Below are 19,854 nucleotides of genomic sequence, written 5' to 3' on the forward strand. Positions count from 1 at the left end.
GCTCTTCATGGGGTGGGTTTTAGTCCAATAAAGTCTATCATTTCCCTAGAATAAACTGTAGCTATGAGCAGAGCAATCGTCAGTGAGTTCTATGCAGTAAGAAGCAAATGCTCCAGATCTTTCTAATCTGGGACTATGGAAATCAGATTCTGGTTGATAATAATAGGCGGAATGAATTAAACGACAACCTGAGTCAGGTCTGCTCACTAAAATAAAGAACACAAAATTAAAAACAAAAGCTGACAATTCGATAATAAAGAGGCAAACTTAATTACTCAAAAAACAACACTGTGCAGAATACAAGTAAAAACCATCTTTCTACAAAAATCCATCTAAAATAATTATATAAATACGGCTGAGTAATGAAGCCTTACATTATTTATATGTACTTTTTATTTGTAAAAACTAATCAGATAAAGGTATTGAACAGAACTTTACTGAAAAGTCATCCACCAAAAAAAGTACAGAAAACTGTATTAAAAAAAAAAAACGGGCTCACGTTCGAATTTAATAACTAACCCCCACCACTGTAAACTCTAAAACCAGAAACACCCTTTCTTATTATTAGCTTTTATTATAGTGCATCTTACATCATCATTTAAGACTGAACTTTTGTTGCCTGTTCAATTTTTTAAAAAATGCTTTGTTAGATACTTGGAAGAGTATCTTTCTGAAAACAAAGAGCAGAGACCCAGGATCACCCAGTCCTGGTGGCAAATCACCTTTATCTGAGAACCAGTGTCAGCAGATGCTGGACTTGGCTCCAAGGCGGGAGCTGGCCCATCCACGGGCGTGTCCCTGGGGCATTATCCCGTCTACTGTCCTGGCTGCCCAAACTCTGCCTGCCATGTGCGTTCGGGCCAGTCCCCTTCTCTCTGCATATGAAAGTTAAACTACCATAAGAACTGTTCCGGGTCAGCTGTCCCTTTGCCACCAGTGACTCGGGGCTCTGTATCCCCAAGTGCGTCCTCTCCTGATCACAGACTCACAATGCAGCTCCATTCCGAGCCTGGTGCCTGAGTATCCCTAATTCAGTGAGTCTGGGACTCAGAAATGCCACTCCTCTCCTCCAAATTCTTTCACTTGAGTTCTTCCAAAATGTAGCGATAAAAATCTTAAATCATGCTACTGTTTGAGTCCCACTTTATTTCTTCCTTACGTGCTATGGGATTCCCACACAAAAATATATCCAGAACCTGGTACTTATGTTTAAAAAAAAAATCTTTATCAAAGTGCATTTACAAAGAAGGTGGAATCGTATATTTGCAGGTGAAATGGCATGATGGCTGTAACTTTTAAAAAAATATTTTTTAAAAAACTTAAAAAAAATATATGTGTATGTGTATGCATGTGTGAATGTGTGTGCAAATGTATGGACATGTGAATGTGAGTGGGTGCAAGGGTACACATGTGTGCAGTGTATGTGTGTGCGCATGTGTGCACATGTATGTGTGTGTGTGCATGCATGTGCATATGTGTCCAGGTGTAGAGAATGGCAGTAGATTAAGTAAGGATTGAAGAATGTAAGCAGGTGGTGAGTACAGCGCGCCCTTCTATTCTTGCTACTTTTCCTTATGTGTGGAAATTTCTGTAGTAAGAAGTCCTAAGGAAGCATCTGTCCCTGGTAAACTCAATTCAACAAATATCTATTGAACACGAGGATGTGTGTTACCCCCTGGAGATGCACTAGCAAGCCCTACTTTGTGCCCATCCTCAAGGAGCTCACAACCCTGTAGGGTTAAGGAAAGGACAGGCTCTGAGTGTATCCCTCCCTGAGTCTGTGCCCCTGCAAACCCACCTTGAAGACCCTCTGACCCTGAGGCAGACTGTACCCCCACACCTTGACTTGCTTGGGCCCTCAGGATGGGAGCAAACATTACTCAAGCAGAAGTCCCAAGAAGCCTTTCACCCTGGTGCCTGCCCTCTCCTGCTGCACAGCCTCACAAGGGATGGCGGTCCAGGAGAGAGAGGCCTCAGCTGTCCTCACTGTCCTTGGCAAAGGTCCCAGCCACGTCAGCCAGGAGGGTCCCCCAGACCACCCAGTCTGGCTGAGCTGACCCAAGCAGCACAAGGAATAAACAGTGTTTTATTTAAGGTGTTGTATTTGGTGTGGTTTGTCATGTAACAAAAAACAACATATACAGTAAGTGAACACATCTATACTGATTTGGGAGGGCCCTAGGGTCAATGGATGAAGGTGACATTTAAGATGGAGATGCTGGGGGAAGGGTTGCAAATTCATGGACAAGGAACATCTGCTTTGACAGGTAAAAGCTTCCTTTCGTGTCTGGCTTAGAACAGTTGGCTTCTGTACCTGCTACTCCATGAGATCTGTTCTGACCAAGGGATGTAAAGAGAGCCCAGCACTTGCTGAGAGGTGGCCAGGAAGGGGTGAGCCTTTTCAGATCATCGTAGATGTTATTCTAGGGGACTTACATAAAAACTCAACAAATGGAAAAAAAAAAAAAAAACAAACTCAACAAATGGGAATGTCCCAAGGTAAGATGCAATAGGGAACCTGAATTCCTATGATGCTCCGCTCCATCCAAGTCCACCCATCTCCCCCTCACTTTGGAGGGATCTGTGACTATGTCACACTGTGTATGATCATTGGAGAAATACGGGTTCACCGGGAGATGCAGGTCTTCCAGACACTGGGGCGTTGTCATTATACGACATCCAAACAAAAATCCCGCTTCAGTGTACAGCCACCGACCTCACCAGAGAAGCCTTTACGTCTGGGGAAGTTGTCAACCACGTGGTCTGGTGGCTTTCCAAAGTTCTGATTTTTCTCAACGATTCAAACATTCTTGTTGGCAACAAAGACCACCAGTTGTTTTGCTTAACGAGATTGGCTCGATCCACTCATTTTTAAGAAAACATCTGACAAATGCCCAAATCCAGATAACCCGTTTGTCTACCAATCATTCTTTTGGATACAAAATTGTATTAAGAAGTATCTGGTTCAATTTGTAACCCAATCACACAAGAGCCTTTTCTGCAGGTAAATGCCATACTTCATTCAGGATGCGGCAGACAGGTTTATGCATACATCCTGTGTCACCACACGAACATTTAAAAACACATGTATTCAAAGGTTAAGGTTAAGGTTAATGATAAAATCAAAAGTTTTTATGGCTTCATCAAGGAGATCTTAAAGTGATTTTTCTTTTAAACTCCAAGGGGTGGTGTGGATAATCAATGACTGGCTCACACTGACACCACTGCCTTCATTAGGATGAAGGGGTCAGCAGTTTTACTCATTTCCTAAAGGTGAGAAAGACAAACAATGTCTCAGTGTCATGATGAAAATAGGCTTGACTTTGTGGAGGCCCAGAAGGAGTCCAGGGATCCCCACGTTGACACGTTGACACTACTGGTTCAGACGACCACCTTTTAAGAAGGCAGTCAAACTAGTCAACATAAAACCAGCAGCTGGGAAGCTTGTCCTTTTTCATTATGAGATTTACAGTTTGTTAAACTGCCCTGAAAAAATGCAACCTCCAGTTCCTGCCTGGGAAGTGTGTGATGTGAAGAAGCCCTGGGCCACAGGCACACTGTGGCTGTAGAGATGAGCGTCCACACACGCACAGTGTTCAGAGCCTTGGTAAGGGACCACTGGTCCCACAAAACACTGCATGTACCCTCACCCCAACACGCAGTCTCCAAGGGCCCCAAATTGAAATTCTATAAAGAAAGTGCATAGCCTGCAAAGTACCCCTGCCAGGGATAATGCTTACAAATGATAGGGGCATAGCAGATGAGCTGGCATGGCACAGGGACCAACAGTGCTGGCGACCAAGGCTCCTTGCAGGTTCCCTCCCCATCCCCCCCAAGAGCAAAGTCTCATGCTCAGGGGTCCCTGAGGCAAATGGGCCTCTGGGTTGGCTGCTTTGGTTCTGCAGGTGCCAGCTGTGCTGTGCCTTTCCCTAACTCCCCACTGAGAACTCAGTCTGCCATCAGCTCTTCCAACCAGCTCTTCCCACCAGCCCCCGAGTCACCATGAATTTAAAAAGTCAATAAGGGAATTAGCCTAGAGAGCTACAAAGTCCTCTCCTCTTCAAAGCTCTTCAGATAAACAGTCCAACCTTAGAAACTACATATACCACCTCAAAGATTACGGCTCTCCATGCACATGGGGTGGCTGCAACCTTTGTAGCACAGCCTCTAAATCACTCATTCTGAGCTCATGAAAAAGAAAACAGAAAGAATACTACAAGATTTGGCTATTGGGCTGTTCTTGCCATTTGGCAAAAATATATTTTAAAAATCAGTTAAGTCTTAAAAGTATCTACACAAATAAAAGAAACATCAATATATGGGATCTGTAATACACTCTTGTGGCCACAATGGGCAGGGTCGATAGAAACACTAGCAGGTCCCATCAAGGGTCCCTGCTGCCCTTAAACCCCATGGCTTCCAACCCTCTAACTCCGCAGCCCCTAACCCCACAACCCCCCGAACCCACAGCCCTCCGATCCCACAGCCCCCCGACCCCACAGCCCTCCCATCCCACATTTTCCCCAGCTCAGCCAGCACAACACCACACAACAAACACATACCCACTGCATTTGCGCCATCTCCTTCATTGATTCTGTGAAAGCGACAGCGAATCTGGTGAAAAAAAAAAAAAAAAAAAAAGGGAGGGGGGAGAATTAGCACAGAATTCAATTAACATAACTAGGGACCAGCTCCGTGGAACAAATTGTGAGAGACAAGGTGAGAAGCTGAATTCCAAGTGTCATCAATCTTTATCGTGCGCGGTCAGTGGTTTTCAGGTCCAATCTCCACTCACATCAAAACAAGTTGTGTATGCAAGAAATTAACGAATGAAGCTCAACATTTCAATTTTTTGTTGTTACTGTTCCTTCCATGTAAGGTCAGAGAAGCAGGGGATAGGTCAGAAGGCCAGATGCAGAAGAGAAGCAAAGGATTTAGTTAATCCACTCAGAACATCCCAGGACAAGCTGTCCAGTCCATTAGCTTCAGCGAGGAAAGCCCATGCTAAAGTAGGCAAAATGTACCAAATGCACATGGATAAGGGATGTTAATCTCTACATTTATCAAACAATGGCTGTTTCTAGAATTAGAGCTGGGTACACATGGGATGAACCAGGGACATCTCATGGAGGTCAGACAGTCAGAAATTGCTCAAAACTGGTGAGGGATAGGAGGTGTAGAGGGCATCACACCTTCCACTGGGGCCATCTTCCCCACCCAGGCCCCACATGCAGCTGGCATGAGCATGGGCTGACCCAGCAATGATGGGTGTGCCGGCATCCCTCATACAACACTCCACGTGCCCCTGGACATGGACAGGGGTGTGGGCCAAGTGTGTTCTGAGGGCATCCACCACATTCTGAGACCTATATTGCCATGCAAGGACAGTGCAGGAACCTTCCTTCATGGGAGACTGTGAAAATAGGACACTGCAGAGCCAAACAGGGAGCACAACATGGGTAAGCTGCCACCAGGTTCCTGGTCCCCAGCAAGTATTTCCTGTTACTGTTTTCTACCAAGACTAACACCACCACCATGACCCCGGCATGGTGCCCCATGAACAGACCATGGAATAGCTTTAAACCTATAGGAAAAAGAAGAAAAGAGAAGACCCCAAAGACAGAGAAAAGTTGAAGAGCAGGGAATGAGGTCAATGACCGAAGGACCAGGCCTTTCCTGCCATCACAGAGTTTCTAGACAAATGCGCAGGGCAGCCTCAGGATGGCCCCTGTAAGATCAATCCACCCCTGTGGCAAACTTGGCCACCTTCTCTTGAATGGGGAGGCCTGCTTGCTGTCACATACCTGCCCCTGGCTGGAGTCACACCTGGCACCCCAGAGATGGGCAAGAGTATGCAGACTGAATAAATGACCAAGTGCACGGGTGGAAGTCCTGCCTTACATTCCCACAGGAAGCAGGTCAGGGGAAGGAAGAAGGGAGAGCAGGTGTGGGGGGCTGACCGCAGAAGCGGGAGGATGGGCACGCTCGCCCAGCAGCTGGTGACTGTCCCCACCGTGTAGCCCCTTCTGCCGGCATGCCCCATTTGTCTTGGACCCAGACACCAGGGGATCGACAGCACGGCTGACCACAGATGGGAGCAAGGAGAGCCTTGGAAAGGTTTCCATCAGAAAGAGCGATGTGTAAACATTTTGGGATCCAGTGGCAGGTCTGCATGAACTCCATCATGTCCTTTTATTGTGGAGTGGCAGATAACACCTTCCTTCTCGGGGCCTCACTACAGAGACACTGGCCCTGGGTTTGCACCACCTTCCTAATAGATAACCATCAAGAGAGTTTCTGACCCAGTGACCCTAAGAAAATAAAGAAATGGAAAATAACCCATTTCTTAGGAAAAGTGTAAAACTACCACTTTTACACCACGAGATGAATATTGCCATCTCAAAACATACTTACTTTGATGTGTGGTTTTGTTTGTCAAAAACATCTTTAGCAATATCATAGCTCAAAAACCCCATGAAACGATACTGAACCATTCTGGCCTACCATTTCACATGGTCTAACCCATCACGTGCTCTGTATTTCCTAACTGTGAAACTATTTCTTAGGCAATTTATTTCATATAAACTCTCTTTTGCTCATTTGCTGGGCAATATTATTTTTTTCTAAGATGCACCTGGATGATTCTTCACAGAGCAATTTCTACAAGTTTCAAACTCCTTACTTAATTTGGCATTTATAATTACCAAATACTTATATTATAAAACAAGCCAGAAAGCTGATGCTGAAGTAATTTCAAAACTGTGCCATACAGGGGGGAAAATGTTTTAACTATAAAACAAGTTAAAAAATACACCTTATAAGAAAAATAGAACTATTTAAAAGTATTTGATTAAAAATGAAACTCATTATAAAGCAAGACAAGTCCAATACTTTATTTTACAGAAAACTATGCCATATGCTCTCCGGCAAGAAATTTACGATTCATCCAACTTCCCTGACCACTGACTCAATCAATACCCCTTCCAAATGAAAATCAATGTGTTTTAATAACAATGCAATGAATAATGCTAACGATAATACCATAAGATGGATTCATTCAATATTGTTTCTACCTAGCAGAATTATTTCCCCTCCGTAAGACAGTGTAAACCACATGGATCAAAAGGTAATAAATTTTTAGAGCATAAGAACAACAATATCGAGAAAACCTATAATAACTGATCACCTTTCAAGATCAAACTCAAACTCTGGGTACCTTTATTTACTGTAATTCTCTCTCCATCTGACTCACATGCTCACACATGCACACATGGCTATTTGGCTCTATTTCGATAAGGCTGTACTGCCACATTCACGTCCAGGAAGCTATCAGGACAAAGCGGGTCCTAAAATGTAATGATATCTCATGGGGACCCTAGTTTCCAAGAGCAAGACTGCTTCTCACCTTATAAAAATGGAGGGGGGGTTGCCTTAACGCTTCATGGTAGAACAGGGAGTGCTATCCTTTGTAAGAGATCAGGAATGCTCCAGTGACATAAAGAGGCAAAGAGTTCTGAATTCCCTTACCACAGCTTCTCAGCCGTGAGACGGTTAGAGATGAGCCACAGGCATTTCATGGTCAGTCATTTATCGGGGGCATGAAAGCAACATAAATGTCCAGCAAGAGACAAATGGACCAAGAAAATGTAGTAAGCACATACAGTGGAGTATTACTCAACCTTTAAAAAAGAGGAAATCCTGTCATTTGCAACAATATGGATGAACCTGGAGGACATGAAGCTCAGTGAAGTGAGCCAGACACAAGAGGACAAATATTGCATGATCCCACTGGTGGGAGTATCTAAAGTACTAGAACCCCCAGAAGAAGAAAGCAGGGCGGTGGTTGCTGGGGTCCGAGGGAGAGGGAACAGGAAGGTATTTATCCAAGAGCACAAGGTTTCACTTGCATGAGGTGAGTAGGTCCTGGAGATCTCCTGGAGCCTACAGTTAAGGATGCTGTCATGTAAGCTTACAAATTTGCAAGGAGGGTAGATTTTATGCTAAGTGCTCTTTGCATGATAATAAAGAGGGGTGGGAAGAAACTTCTGGAAGTGATAGATGGGTTTATGGCACAGATCATGATGATAGTTTTACTGATGAAGACTCATGGGGCTGTATATATCAATTATATACAGCTTTTTGCACGTCAATCATGCCTCAATAAAGTGTTTTTTAAAAATAATTAATAAAGCAGTTTGTCCACATTAAAAACATAATGATCGCCTGCTTTATTTTGTTTTTGTTTTATGATGATTCAAAGATTTACAAGAGTTGAAAGGGAGCATTTTTGACTATTTAGTCTTTGTTTTGATTTCTTTAGCTTTTTCTTTTTAATTTTTTTTTTAATTTTTATTTATTTATGATAGTCACAGAGAGAGAGAGAGAGAGAGGCAGAGACACAGGCAGAGGGAGAAGCAGGCTCCACGCACCGGGAGCCCGATGTGGGATTCGATCCCGAGTCTCCAGGATCGCGCCGAGCCAAAGGCAGGCGCCAAACCGCTGCGCCACCCAGGGATCCCATCTTTAGCCTTTTCAAACAATGTTTATATGGACATAGAGGATTTCTATACTGTTACTATTTATGTTAAATATTATCATTATATTTCTGATACAGAGGAATGGGGGTGATTTTTTTCCCCACCAGTCCTTCTGGTTCACTCCACAATGCTGTACCAATAGGATTCTCTAAGCATGTCTGGACAGAGAAAATGTTGGGGAGTGCAACTCTGGATTCTTGCGTGGAGGCAACAACTCCCACTCCAGGGGCTAGAAACATATTGGCCTCAAGCTGCAGCATCCAGCAGGTGCTGCTGATGTGCAGTGTCCAGGCTCCGGGATGTGCAGCACAGCCCCCTACAACAGATAACCGTCCTACCCAAATGCCCACAGTAAGCCGGTTGAGAAATCCCGCTGGTGACACCCTCACAGATGGTTTTCTGTAGCTCAGAAATCTATGGAGCTCAGAGTTATGCCAAAAACATGCAAAGTAGAACCTGACTCATGCACGCACAGAGCTGGAGTCTGTGTGTGGTGTTCTCTTGGAGGACAGCAATGCTGTGCCTTTTACCCTGTAGGACATTTCAAGAAGGCTGGCCCAATGTTAACGTCCTCAAAAAGTCATTCACATGCAATGACTTGTTTACAATGACTCTTCATGGCAAAATTCATAGGTGCCAAATGAAAAAAAGAGATTAGCTTTATTATGGTAAAATGTAAACTTCCCAAACTACTGCTTTCTTTAATACTTAGGTTTCAATGAACTCTGCCCCAGTGTTTACCTCCTGTGAAGTTCTCAGAGGCATTACCTGGCTTCCTCTAGGACTTTCCCCATCACTTGGTTTTTTTCTCTCTGGTTAATGTCTTCATTTAAATCAGTTCCACCAAAGATGATTCCAAAAGGAATTCCATGACCTGCAAAATATGAAAGTTAATGAAGCAGAGCATGGTTTTGGAAACAGACCTCATCAGCCCATCCCAAAGCAGCATGAAACCTGTGTTCCCAGAACTCGGGGACCGTGTTTTGATGTTTGTTTCATTTTATCCAGCTCACCTGAGGAGCAGAATAGGACTCACTATTATAAACATGACATGGGGATTAATCATATCAGACCGCGGGTGCCAGGACCATTTTAAATCAATTAGCTTTAAAATTTAACAAATGAAGAATCGTGCTGGCCACCATCTATCAAAGCTGAGCTTCTTGCTCTCGGGAAACGGGCTGATCTGGAACCACTGGCATTTTGACAGAGTAAGAGCAGCTCAAATGTAGCCCGGCTGGGGCTCCCAACAGCAGGTGTCATGCTCTCCAGGAACTGGGGTGATGTTGGGCGCCCTGCCCACTGTGACTTTGGGGTGAATGCAGCACAGCTATGGCAGGAAGCAAAAGTATCCAAGACACTGCACGTGTCAAGTGTGGAAGGATTCACCAGGGATCAAGTTTGTTCTGGGGGAAGCTCTTTGTGCTGCTGACAGGCTTAGTTGAGAGACATTTGCTGAGCAAGGGCGAGCGAGGCAACAGACATGCACAGACCAAGCTGAATGATGTGCTCATCAGAAGCAACCCTCCAGACGGACTTCCAAAAGTCAACCAAAAGTTTGAAGAGATGCTGGTCAGCAAACCACCAAACTGACCAGACTAACTAGAGTGTCCATACAGGGATTTCTGGAACACACCATCCCTCTTGAGATTTCAGTATGTCAGTCAAAGGGTACTCGACTACTCCTTTTATTTGCCTTAGAATTATTCCTGTCAATGCAAATGAGCAGATGTCTTCTCTCTGGGAAGGTGACTCTTCCCCTGGAATCTGCTAAGAATTCAGCCTCCAGATACTAAGCCCAACAGTAGCATACTCGGAGACAGCGAGGCTGCTAGTAAGAGCAAAAGATGAGAAACGACTCAGATACATCAGTGGAGACCAGCCTTTAAAAAAAGAAAGCAGACAGGGTTGTGTGTGTGTACACTGACATAAAAAGACTGTAAAAAATCTATTATCACTATTATTAGGAGAAACATCAAGCACATGTTGGTTAATACAGTCTACAAGTATTATATAAAAATGACAAACATATATACATTTCTATAAACACATATTTATTTATTTATTTATTTTTAAAGATTTTCTTTATTTTTTTAATTCTTTTTTTTTTTTATTATTATTTATTTATGATAGTCACAGAGAGAGAGAGAGAGAGGCAGAGACACAGGCAGAGGGAGAAGCAGGCTCCATGCACCGGGAGCCTGATGTGGGATTCGATCCCAGGTCTCCAGGATCGCACCCTGGGCCAAAGGCAGGCGCCAAACCGCTGAGCCACCCAGGGATCCCTAAACACATATTTATATTTATGTTTATGTTTATAAGTTCTGTGAAAGAATACACAGAAAACTGGGTTGTTGTTGCCTCCCAACAAGGGACCTACAAGCCCACAGATCTGGGATGCAAGGGAAACCTACTTTACACTCTTAACATTTTATGTTATTGGCACTTCTTGCTGTTGGCACTATGACCTTTTCCCAAACCACAGACAGACAGGGAAAGCACACTCCGTAGAAATGATTCACCTTTTGCGATGGGTGCAGACCTGTGGGGATGCTGAGAATGAACGGTTTTAGCACGTGGGATGGACACGAATCTCTGGGGCTGAGGGAGGTGTGAGGTGGGAAGAATAATGACCCCAAAGATGTCCGTTGTTAATTCCTGGATCCTATGAATGTTTCAGGGGAGAGGCAAATCAAGCTATTTAGAATTGAGGCTGCCAGTTGGCTAACCATAAAACGGGACAGATGATCGTGGATTTCCCAGGGAGGCCACTGTAATCATGGGGTCCTTAAAGGTGGAAGAGGCAGGCAAAGGAGGAGCTCCCATCACTGCCGTGTGAGGAAGGGCTGGACCATGCATCTCTGGCTCTGAGGGTGGATGGGGCCATGAGTCAGGGAGTGTGGGTGGAAAATAAGGAAACAGATTTGCCACAAAAGCCTCCAAAAAGAAACACAGTCCTACCAACGTTTTGATTCTAGCCCTAAGAGACCCATTTCAGCTTTCTGACCTCGGGAGCTGCAGGATTAACAATGTGTGTCGTTTCACACCACAGGGTTTGTGGTAAACCATGACAGCAGCCCTAGGAAACTAGTACAATGTACCTCCCTAATAAAAACTGCCAGTTTAGGAAAATCTGGGTAAGAAAAATCACAGAAAAAGTCTTTTTTCAGTGAAATCTCCAAAGACAGAGAAATAGACACCAGAAAAATACACACCGGGTATCGTAGAAGCTCCTCAAAAGTTATGAGAATATTCAATAATTAAAATGATCAGCCCTGGCAACTACTCAAATATATCAGATCAAATTTAGTAAGACAAACATAAGACTTTGACACCAGATCATCCTGGGTCCGAATCCTGGTTCCCCATTTGGAAAATGGTGACTTTGAGCGAGTCACTCAGTTTCTCTGAATTTCCGCCATCTCATCCATGAAATGGGGGTCATGATAGTTCGCTGACTCGCTCCTGGGATTAAATGACTCACTACATACACATGACATACAGGCACAGGATGGAATCTGCTTGTGATGCTAGTATAACTGTGCTTTACGATGAACGAGTTTTTAAATACATGAATCCAGAAGCTCTCTGAATTAAATTAGCACTTGGAAGAATGGAATGTGAGGTATTTCATTTACTTTCCTATTTTTTTCAATACTCATTCTATTGTTGAGAAAACAAAGCTTCAAATAAGTAGCATGTTAGTCTTAATGGAAATGCATCCATAATTATGAGTGGGAAATTCTGGAAGTCCTCTGAGATAGCATCATGCATATAAACTGTCTGCAAACTCTTACTGACCCTTCAAAACCTCATTCAGGCATGCCCTCCTCACTGAAGTCTTTCTCAGATCCCTCAGAAGTAAATCCCCCACTTTGATGCCCTGCCATGTATCATAAGGCTTTAGGATCGATTTGCAGACTGGAAAATCCACGAGAACAGGCACCGTGGCTTATTAATTTTGTATTCCTTGCTCCTAATAAAATGCCTGCTACACATTAAATCTCTAAACAGCATTTGTGGAAATGAACTGAGCCTGAAAAGTGCTATACAAACTATTTTCCAAGTGCATTTGCTCAGAGCCACCCAAGTGACTGGTCCTATTTCATAAATCAGCTCCTCTGCTCTAAATGTGTCATTCTCAGGAGTCTGCCAAGAAAAAGCATCAGTTTCCTGAACCTGGCTCCTTAATCAGCCACCTGATGCCATCTGCTTCCTCACCAGGTTCAAGCCTGAAGCAGATTCTCAAAAAGCAGCAGAGAAAGAGCTTCATCAAAATGTTTCTCATCCGGTTTTCTGCCAACGTAAGGTCACCAGGCAATTTTTCTTTGTGTGCTACATGGGGCCTGTGAAGGAGAGCCCAGGGAGCATTCTGCACAAGAGCAGTGTTCTATTATATTTCAGGCAAGGGTAGCTATGAAGTTCTCTTCCTGCACGCTTGAAAGGCTGGTAGGTATACACAGTGAACCTCTGTCACAGACATGTCCAAGAAGGAAGAACAAATGCAACACATCGCTTTGACGTTAGTACGGTAATTGGTCCGTGACTTAAATAAAGCATTAAGATTCATGTTTTTTTTTTTTAAACCGTGTATACCTGTAATATAGCTATAATAAATATTAATATTGTTAATGTGCTATTTCTCATCACTTGAAGTCTTCTTAGCAATTTATTTACCTAATTATTTGCTCAGTAAATACTGGTTTTAAAAAGAAAAGCAAATTTCCATTTGTCCATGCCGTTATGGTTTTATTTAGTTATATTTACTAGGCACACACATGTTAAGTGTGGCTGATTATTCACTGGCAATATGTGTCTGCAGTAAAAATGCACAGGTATGTCCTATGAGATGGCTGTGTTTCTCTTAGAAAATCCTAAAGTGAATGGGTTACCAGGGCTTCTGCAGATGCTCGCCCATCACAACATTGCTTACAGTCAAGGGGGAAGATGGAAATAGGATATGACCGCTCATAATCATGCTGTGGAAGACCATTCAATGATGAGGAAATGTTCCTAACATGTCAGTAGGTAAGACAGATTGCTGAGCTGGGAGATGACCATGATTTTAAAAATACACATCGAAATTGCAGAGAGAGACAGACCAGAATGTGAGACACAGTGTCATCTCTGTGCTTATAGCACCTACCACAGCACTCAGCCCAGGTAGCAGCAGTTAATAGTTGGCTAAAAGAAGCTGCAAGTTTATATTGTAAGAGTGGATCTCCTTCTGTAAATTTAAATTTGAATAAAAATACAAAAATCAATGAAAGCAAACATGCACAGGAAACATTGGTCACATCTGGGTAGTGAAAGGCAAAGTGCTGTATTTCCATCTTTGTATTTTTAAGAAGTTTCCAAATCATGTGCTTAGGTAATCTTTTAAAAAATCATAAATGCTATGTTTTAAAATACAGTTTAATTGAGGGGCACCTGGGTAGCATAATCGGTAAAGCGTCTGACTCTTGATTTCGGCTCAGGTTGTAATCTCACGGTCTTGAGATGGAGTCCCACACCGGGCTCCCTGCTCAGCAGAGAGTCTGCTTGAGATTCTCCTCCTCCCTCTGCCCCTCTGGTTCACGTTCTTTCTCACTCTCTCTAAAATAAATAAATCCTAAAAAAATGCATCTTTATATATATATATATATATATATATATATATTTTATAGAAGACTATCTCAGAAATATCTGGCCCTCTCATAGAATGAAATCACACAAGCACAGGGCAGCTCCTTATAGGGACAGGAGAGGAAAGAGGCCCCCAATGCATCGGGCGAGAATCACAAGGTGCGTGGCATCCTCACTATTTGCCGATGGCAGTTCCAATGCTCCTTATGGATCACTGCTCAGAGACAGCATGCTTTCAAAGAGACGATGCTCAGAAAAAAAAACGTAACTACCATAAAGACAACGGCTAGGAATAGACAAATAAAAGCGGAACCATGTTTATGAACAATGCCGGTGCTTCAGTTCTTGGCATCTGTTAGACTGAAGAGCAGTAAGACTCATTTCCCTTGTGCAACAGTTTTAAAGAAGGGTGCCATTTCTTGGCCTTTGCTTCAAATAAATGTAGGGAAAGGACAAAGTCACCCAGAGCCTTGCTTCTCTCACAAGTCGTAGGAGGAAAGCCTTCTTTAAAATTGAGAAAACCTAGAGTTTGAAGGAGAAAATGCAGTGATGTGACCAGAGTGAGAGGAAACAAGGTCCTTCTATTTGTTGCTTAGGCACGGACTGGAATGGCCTTTCTGGGAGACAGTTTGTTGCTATCAATCCAAATGAAAAATACATGGTCCTCTGGCTACCGGTTTATTCAAGGAGTTTATACCACCAGTACCCCCACACAGTGAAGTAGAAAATATAATCAAAGTTTCTATGGCATTACGTCCAAGAGCAAAACCTAAGAGACATTTAATAAATATGGTGCATTCTTCAGGTGGAATACCACACAGCGAGGAAAAAGAAAAAGGCAGAAGTAGCTCCGCTGATTTGGAAGGATCACTAAAATACATGCTTAAATATACGGAGACATCACATTTGTGGAAATAAATATGCTCCACGTGTATGTGTGTAAGACATTTTAAAAATATATTTTATAAACAGTAATACATCTAAGGGTCAACAGAACGACCAGCCCCAGTGCTTGATGCCTTGTGAGTGCAAAGTACAGCTACCAGTCAGTGACAACATTTTGAAGATTCCCAAGGAGCTTTAAGAGCTATGAACTTTATCTTGGCCTCTATGCTTCTTTTGTATTTTGAGATCAACCTCAGGATGTGTCCTAGGACACTTGCAACAGAGTTCAAAGTCATACTTGGTCAGCAGAAAAGAGGTATCCAGGAGTAATGCTTTCAGGAATCCCTTCCCTACTGATGGAAAACAATTCATGTGGATGATTCAGGCAGTGTCGTAAAAATATGGAAGCACAGGTATATTCTCAGATTCACAGGCTAAAATGTCCATACAGAGATATATTTGTTGCAATCACTGTGGGAGAAAAAAAAAATATTGAAGGCAACTTAAATGTCCCTTAATTGAAGCCTGGTGAGATGATGGCACTCCCATGCATAAAATGCTAGGCAAGCATTGACAGAATGAGGTAGCTCTATATACGTGCTGCTGCAGAAAAACCTCCCAGATGCATTGTTAGGTGGTAAAAACAAGACGCTGACTACGTATGGCATGCTCCCTTTCATGTTTTTTTGTAAAGGAAGAGATACATGCAAATATGTGTACACGTTTATCCAGAAGCCAGCCTCCAAGATGGCCAGCTCCCGGAGGTCACGACCAACGAGGTTCCATCTCATGTCTGAGAGGGCTGATCTGTGTGATCCAGATGCTCTGGAACTCATGCTGTATGGCTTCAAAGGATGGGTCATGATAGACCAGTCAGCTTCCAATTTCTATCCTAGATGGGCCTTTCTTGGAGAAGCCAGCTGCCACATCACAAGGATGCTGCTGCCAACAGCTACCTTACAAGTGGCCCTTGTGGGACCAGTCAGGCCTCCAGAAGACCCAGTCCCAGCTGGAACGCACAGTATGTGGTCTTGACTGCCACCTCACCAGAGACCCTGAGACAGAATCCCAGCACAGCTGTTTCTAAATTCCAGACCCACATAAACTATCCCATATATATATATATATATATATATATATACATACATATATTTTTTACATTGTTTTTATATAGTACAACACCCAGTGCTCATCCCATCAAGTGCCCTCCTCAGTGCCCGTCACCCAGTCACCCCAACGCCCCACTCACCTCCCCTTCCACAACCCTTTGTTTGTTTCCCAGAGTTGGGAGTCTCTCATAGTTTGTCTCCCTCTATGATTTTTCCCACTCAGTTTCCCTCCTTTCCCCTATAATCCCTTTCACTATTTATTATATTCCCATATGAATGATGCCATATAATGTTTGTTATTCTCCGATTGACTTACTTCACTCAGCATAATACCCTCCAGTTCCATCCATGTCAAAGCAAATGGTGGGTATTTGTCATTTCTAATGGCTGAGTAATATTCCAGTGTATACATAGACCACAGCTTCTTTATCCATTCATCTGTCAGAGGATATCATGGCTCTTTCCACAGTGTAGTTATTGTGGACACTGCTCCTATGAACATTGGGGTGTAGGTGTCCCGGCATTTCACTACATCTGTATCTTATATGGGGTAAATACCCAGCAGTGCAATTGTTGGGTCATCGGGTGGCTCTATTCTTAAATCCTTGAAAAAGCTCCATGCGGTTTTTCAGAGTGGTTGTACCAGCTCACATTCCCACCAACAGTGCAAGAGGGTTCCCTTTTCTCCACATCCTCTCCAACATTTGTTGTTTCCTGCCTTGTTAATTTTCCCCATTCTCACTGGTGTGAGGTGGGATCTCATTGTGGTTTTGATTTGTATTTCCCGGATGGCAAGTGATGCGAGGCATTTCCTCATGTGCTTGTTGGCCACATGTACGTCTTCTTTGGTGAAATTTCTGTTCATGTCTTCTGCCCATTTCATGATTGGATTGTTTGTTTCTTAGGTGTTTAGTAAGTTCTTTATAGATCTTGGATACTAAACCTTTATCTGATACATCATTTGCAAATATCTTCTCCCATTCTGTAGGTTGTCTTTTAGTTTTGTTGACTGTTTCTTTTACTGTGCAGAAGCTTTTTATCTTGATTAAATCCCAATGGTTCATTTTTGCTTTTGTTTCCCTTGCCTTCATAGATGTATCTTGCAAGAAGTTGCTGTGGCCAAGTTCAAAAAGGGTGTTGCCTGTGTTCTCCTCTAGGATTTTGATGGAATCTTGTCTCACATTTAGATCTTTCAAACATTTTGAGTTTATCTTTGTGTCTGGTGTAAGAGAATGGTCTACTTTCATTCTTCTGCACATGGCTGTCCAATTGTCCCAGCACCATTTATTGAAGAGACTGTCCGTTTTTCAGTGGATATTCTTTCCTGCTTTGTCAAATATTAGTTGACCATAGAGTTGAGGGCTCATTTCTGGGTTCTCTATTCTGTTGCATTGATCTATGTGTCTGCTTTTGTGCCACTACCACACTGTCTTGATGATCATAGCTTTGTAGTACAACCTGAAATCTGGCATTGAGATGCCCCTGGCTCTGGTTTTCTTTTTCAATATTCCTCTGGCTATATGATGTCTTTTCTGATTCCATACAAATCTTAAGATTCTTTGTTCCAAGTCTCTGAAGAGAGTACATGGTATTTTGATAGGGACTGCATTGAACATGTAGATTGCCCAGGGTAACACTGACATTTTCTCAATATTAATTCTTCCAATCCATGAGCATGGAATATTTTTCCATCTCTTTGTGTCCTCCTCCATTTCTTTCAGAAGTGCTCTGTAGTTTTTAGGGTATGGAGCCTTTATCTCTTTGGTTAAGTTTATTCCTAGGTATCTTACGCTTTTGGGTGCAATTATAAATGGGATTTATTCCTTAATTTCTTTTTTTTCAGTATCATTGTTAATGTATGGAAATGCCACTGATTTCTGGGCATTGATTTTGTATCCTGCCACATTGCCGAATTGCCATATGAGTTCTAGCAATCTTGGGGTGGAATCTTTTGGGCTTTCTATATAGAGTATCATATCATCGTGAAGAAGGAGAGTTTGACTTCTCCTTTGCCAATTTGAGTCTTTTATTACTTTCTTGTTGTCTGATTGCTGAGGCTATGACTTCTAGCCTCACCATGTTGAACAACAGTGGTGAGAGTGGACATCCCTGTCGTGTTCCTGATCTTAGGGAAAGGCACTCAGTTTTTCCCCATTGAGAATGATATTTGCTGTGGGATTTTCATAAATGGCTTTTAAGATATTGAGGAATGATACCTCTATCCCTACACTTTGAAGAGTTTTAACCAGAAAGGATGCTGTATTTTGTCAAATGCTTTCTCTGCATCTACTGAGAGCATCATATGGTTCTTGTGTTTTCTCTTGTTGATGTGATCTATCACATTGATTGTTTTATGACTGTTGAACCAACCTTGCATCCCAGGGATAAATCCCACTTGGTCATGGTGAATAATCCTCTTAATGTACACTTGGATCCTATTGGCTAGTATCTTGGTGATAATTTTTGCATCCATATTCATTAGGAATATTGGTCTATAATTCTAATTTTGGGTGGGGTCTTTGGTTTGGAACCAACTAATGCTGGCCTCATAAAGGAGTTTGGAAGTATTCTTTCCCTTTCCATCCTTTGGAACAGCTTTAGTAGAATAGGTATTGTTTCTTCTTTAAACATTTGATAGAATTCTCCTGGGAAGCCATCTGGCCCTGGACTTTTGTGTCTTGGGAGGTTTTTGATGGCTGCTTCAATTTCCTCACTGGTTATTGGTCTATTCAGGTTTTCTATTTATTCCTGTTCCAGTTTTGGTAATTTGTGGTTTTCCAGAAATGCATCCATTTCTTCTAGATTGCCTAATTTGTTGGTATATAGCTGCTCATAATACATTTTTTAAATCTTTTGTATTTCCTTGGTATTGGTTGTGATCTCTCTTCTTTCATTCATGATTTTATTAATTTGAGTCTTTTTTCTTTTTAATAAGGCTGGCTAATGGTTTATTTATCTTATTAATTATTTCAAAGAACCAACTCCTGATTTTGTTAATCTGTTCTACAGTTCTTCTGGTTTCTATTTCATTGAGTTCTGCTTGAATCTTTATTATCTCTCTTCAGCTTGGTGTAGGCTTTACTTGATGTTCTTTCTCCAAGTCCTTTAGATGCGAGGTTAGCTTGTGTATTTGAGTTTTTTCCCAATTTTTTGAGGGAGGCTTCTATGTATTTCCCTTTTAAGACCACTTTTGCTGTATCCCAAAGATTTTGAACAGTTATATCTTCATTTTCATTAGTTTCAATGAATCTTTTTAATTCTTCTCTAATTTCTTGGTTGACCAATTCATCTTTTAGTAGGATGCTCTTTAACCTCCGTGTATTTGAGTTTCTTCAAAATTTATTCTTGTGATTGAGTTCTAGTTTCAAAGCATTGTGGTCGAAAATATGCAGGGGATACGAAAAAAAAAAAAGAAAAGAAAATATGCAGGGGACAATCCCAGTCTTTTGGTACTGGTTGAGACCTGATTTTTTGACCCAACATATTATCTATTCTGGAGAACGTTCCATGTGCACATGAGAAGAATGTGTATTCAGTTGCGTTCAGATGGAAAGATATATATATATATATATATATATATATATATATATATATATATACACATATATATATATCTTTGTAATCCGTCTAATCCAGTGTATCACTGAAGGCCCTTGTTTCTTTGGTGATGCTCTTCCTAGATCCGTCATTTGCTGAAA

The 19,854-nt window shown here is 42.2% G+C and overlaps 1 protein-coding gene across 6 annotated transcripts in view; it reads right to left on the reverse strand.

Annotated features, from left to right (window-relative positions):
• Window positions 1-19,854, reverse strand: part of GLT1D1 (glycosyltransferase 1 domain containing 1) — an 89,466-nt gene that overhangs the window by 48,545 nt on the left and 21,067 nt on the right. For all 6 annotated transcript variants that reach the window (XM_072722660.1, XM_072722664.1, XM_026017135.2 and 3 more), the window contains exons 3-4: window positions 9,306-9,411; window positions 4,563-4,614 (exon numbers count right to left, since the gene is read on the reverse strand). In XM_072722660.1, coding sequence (XP_072578761.1) covers window positions 4,563-4,614; window positions 9,306-9,411 — 158 coding nt within the window. The remainder of the gene's footprint in view (window positions 1-4,562; window positions 4,615-9,305; window positions 9,412-19,854) is intronic.

This window comes from Vulpes vulpes, chromosome 10, assembly GCF_048418805.1.
Source record: "Vulpes vulpes isolate BD-2025 chromosome 10, VulVul3, whole genome shotgun sequence".
NCBI classification, from domain to species: Eukaryota; Metazoa; Chordata; class Mammalia; order Carnivora; family Canidae; genus Vulpes; species Vulpes vulpes.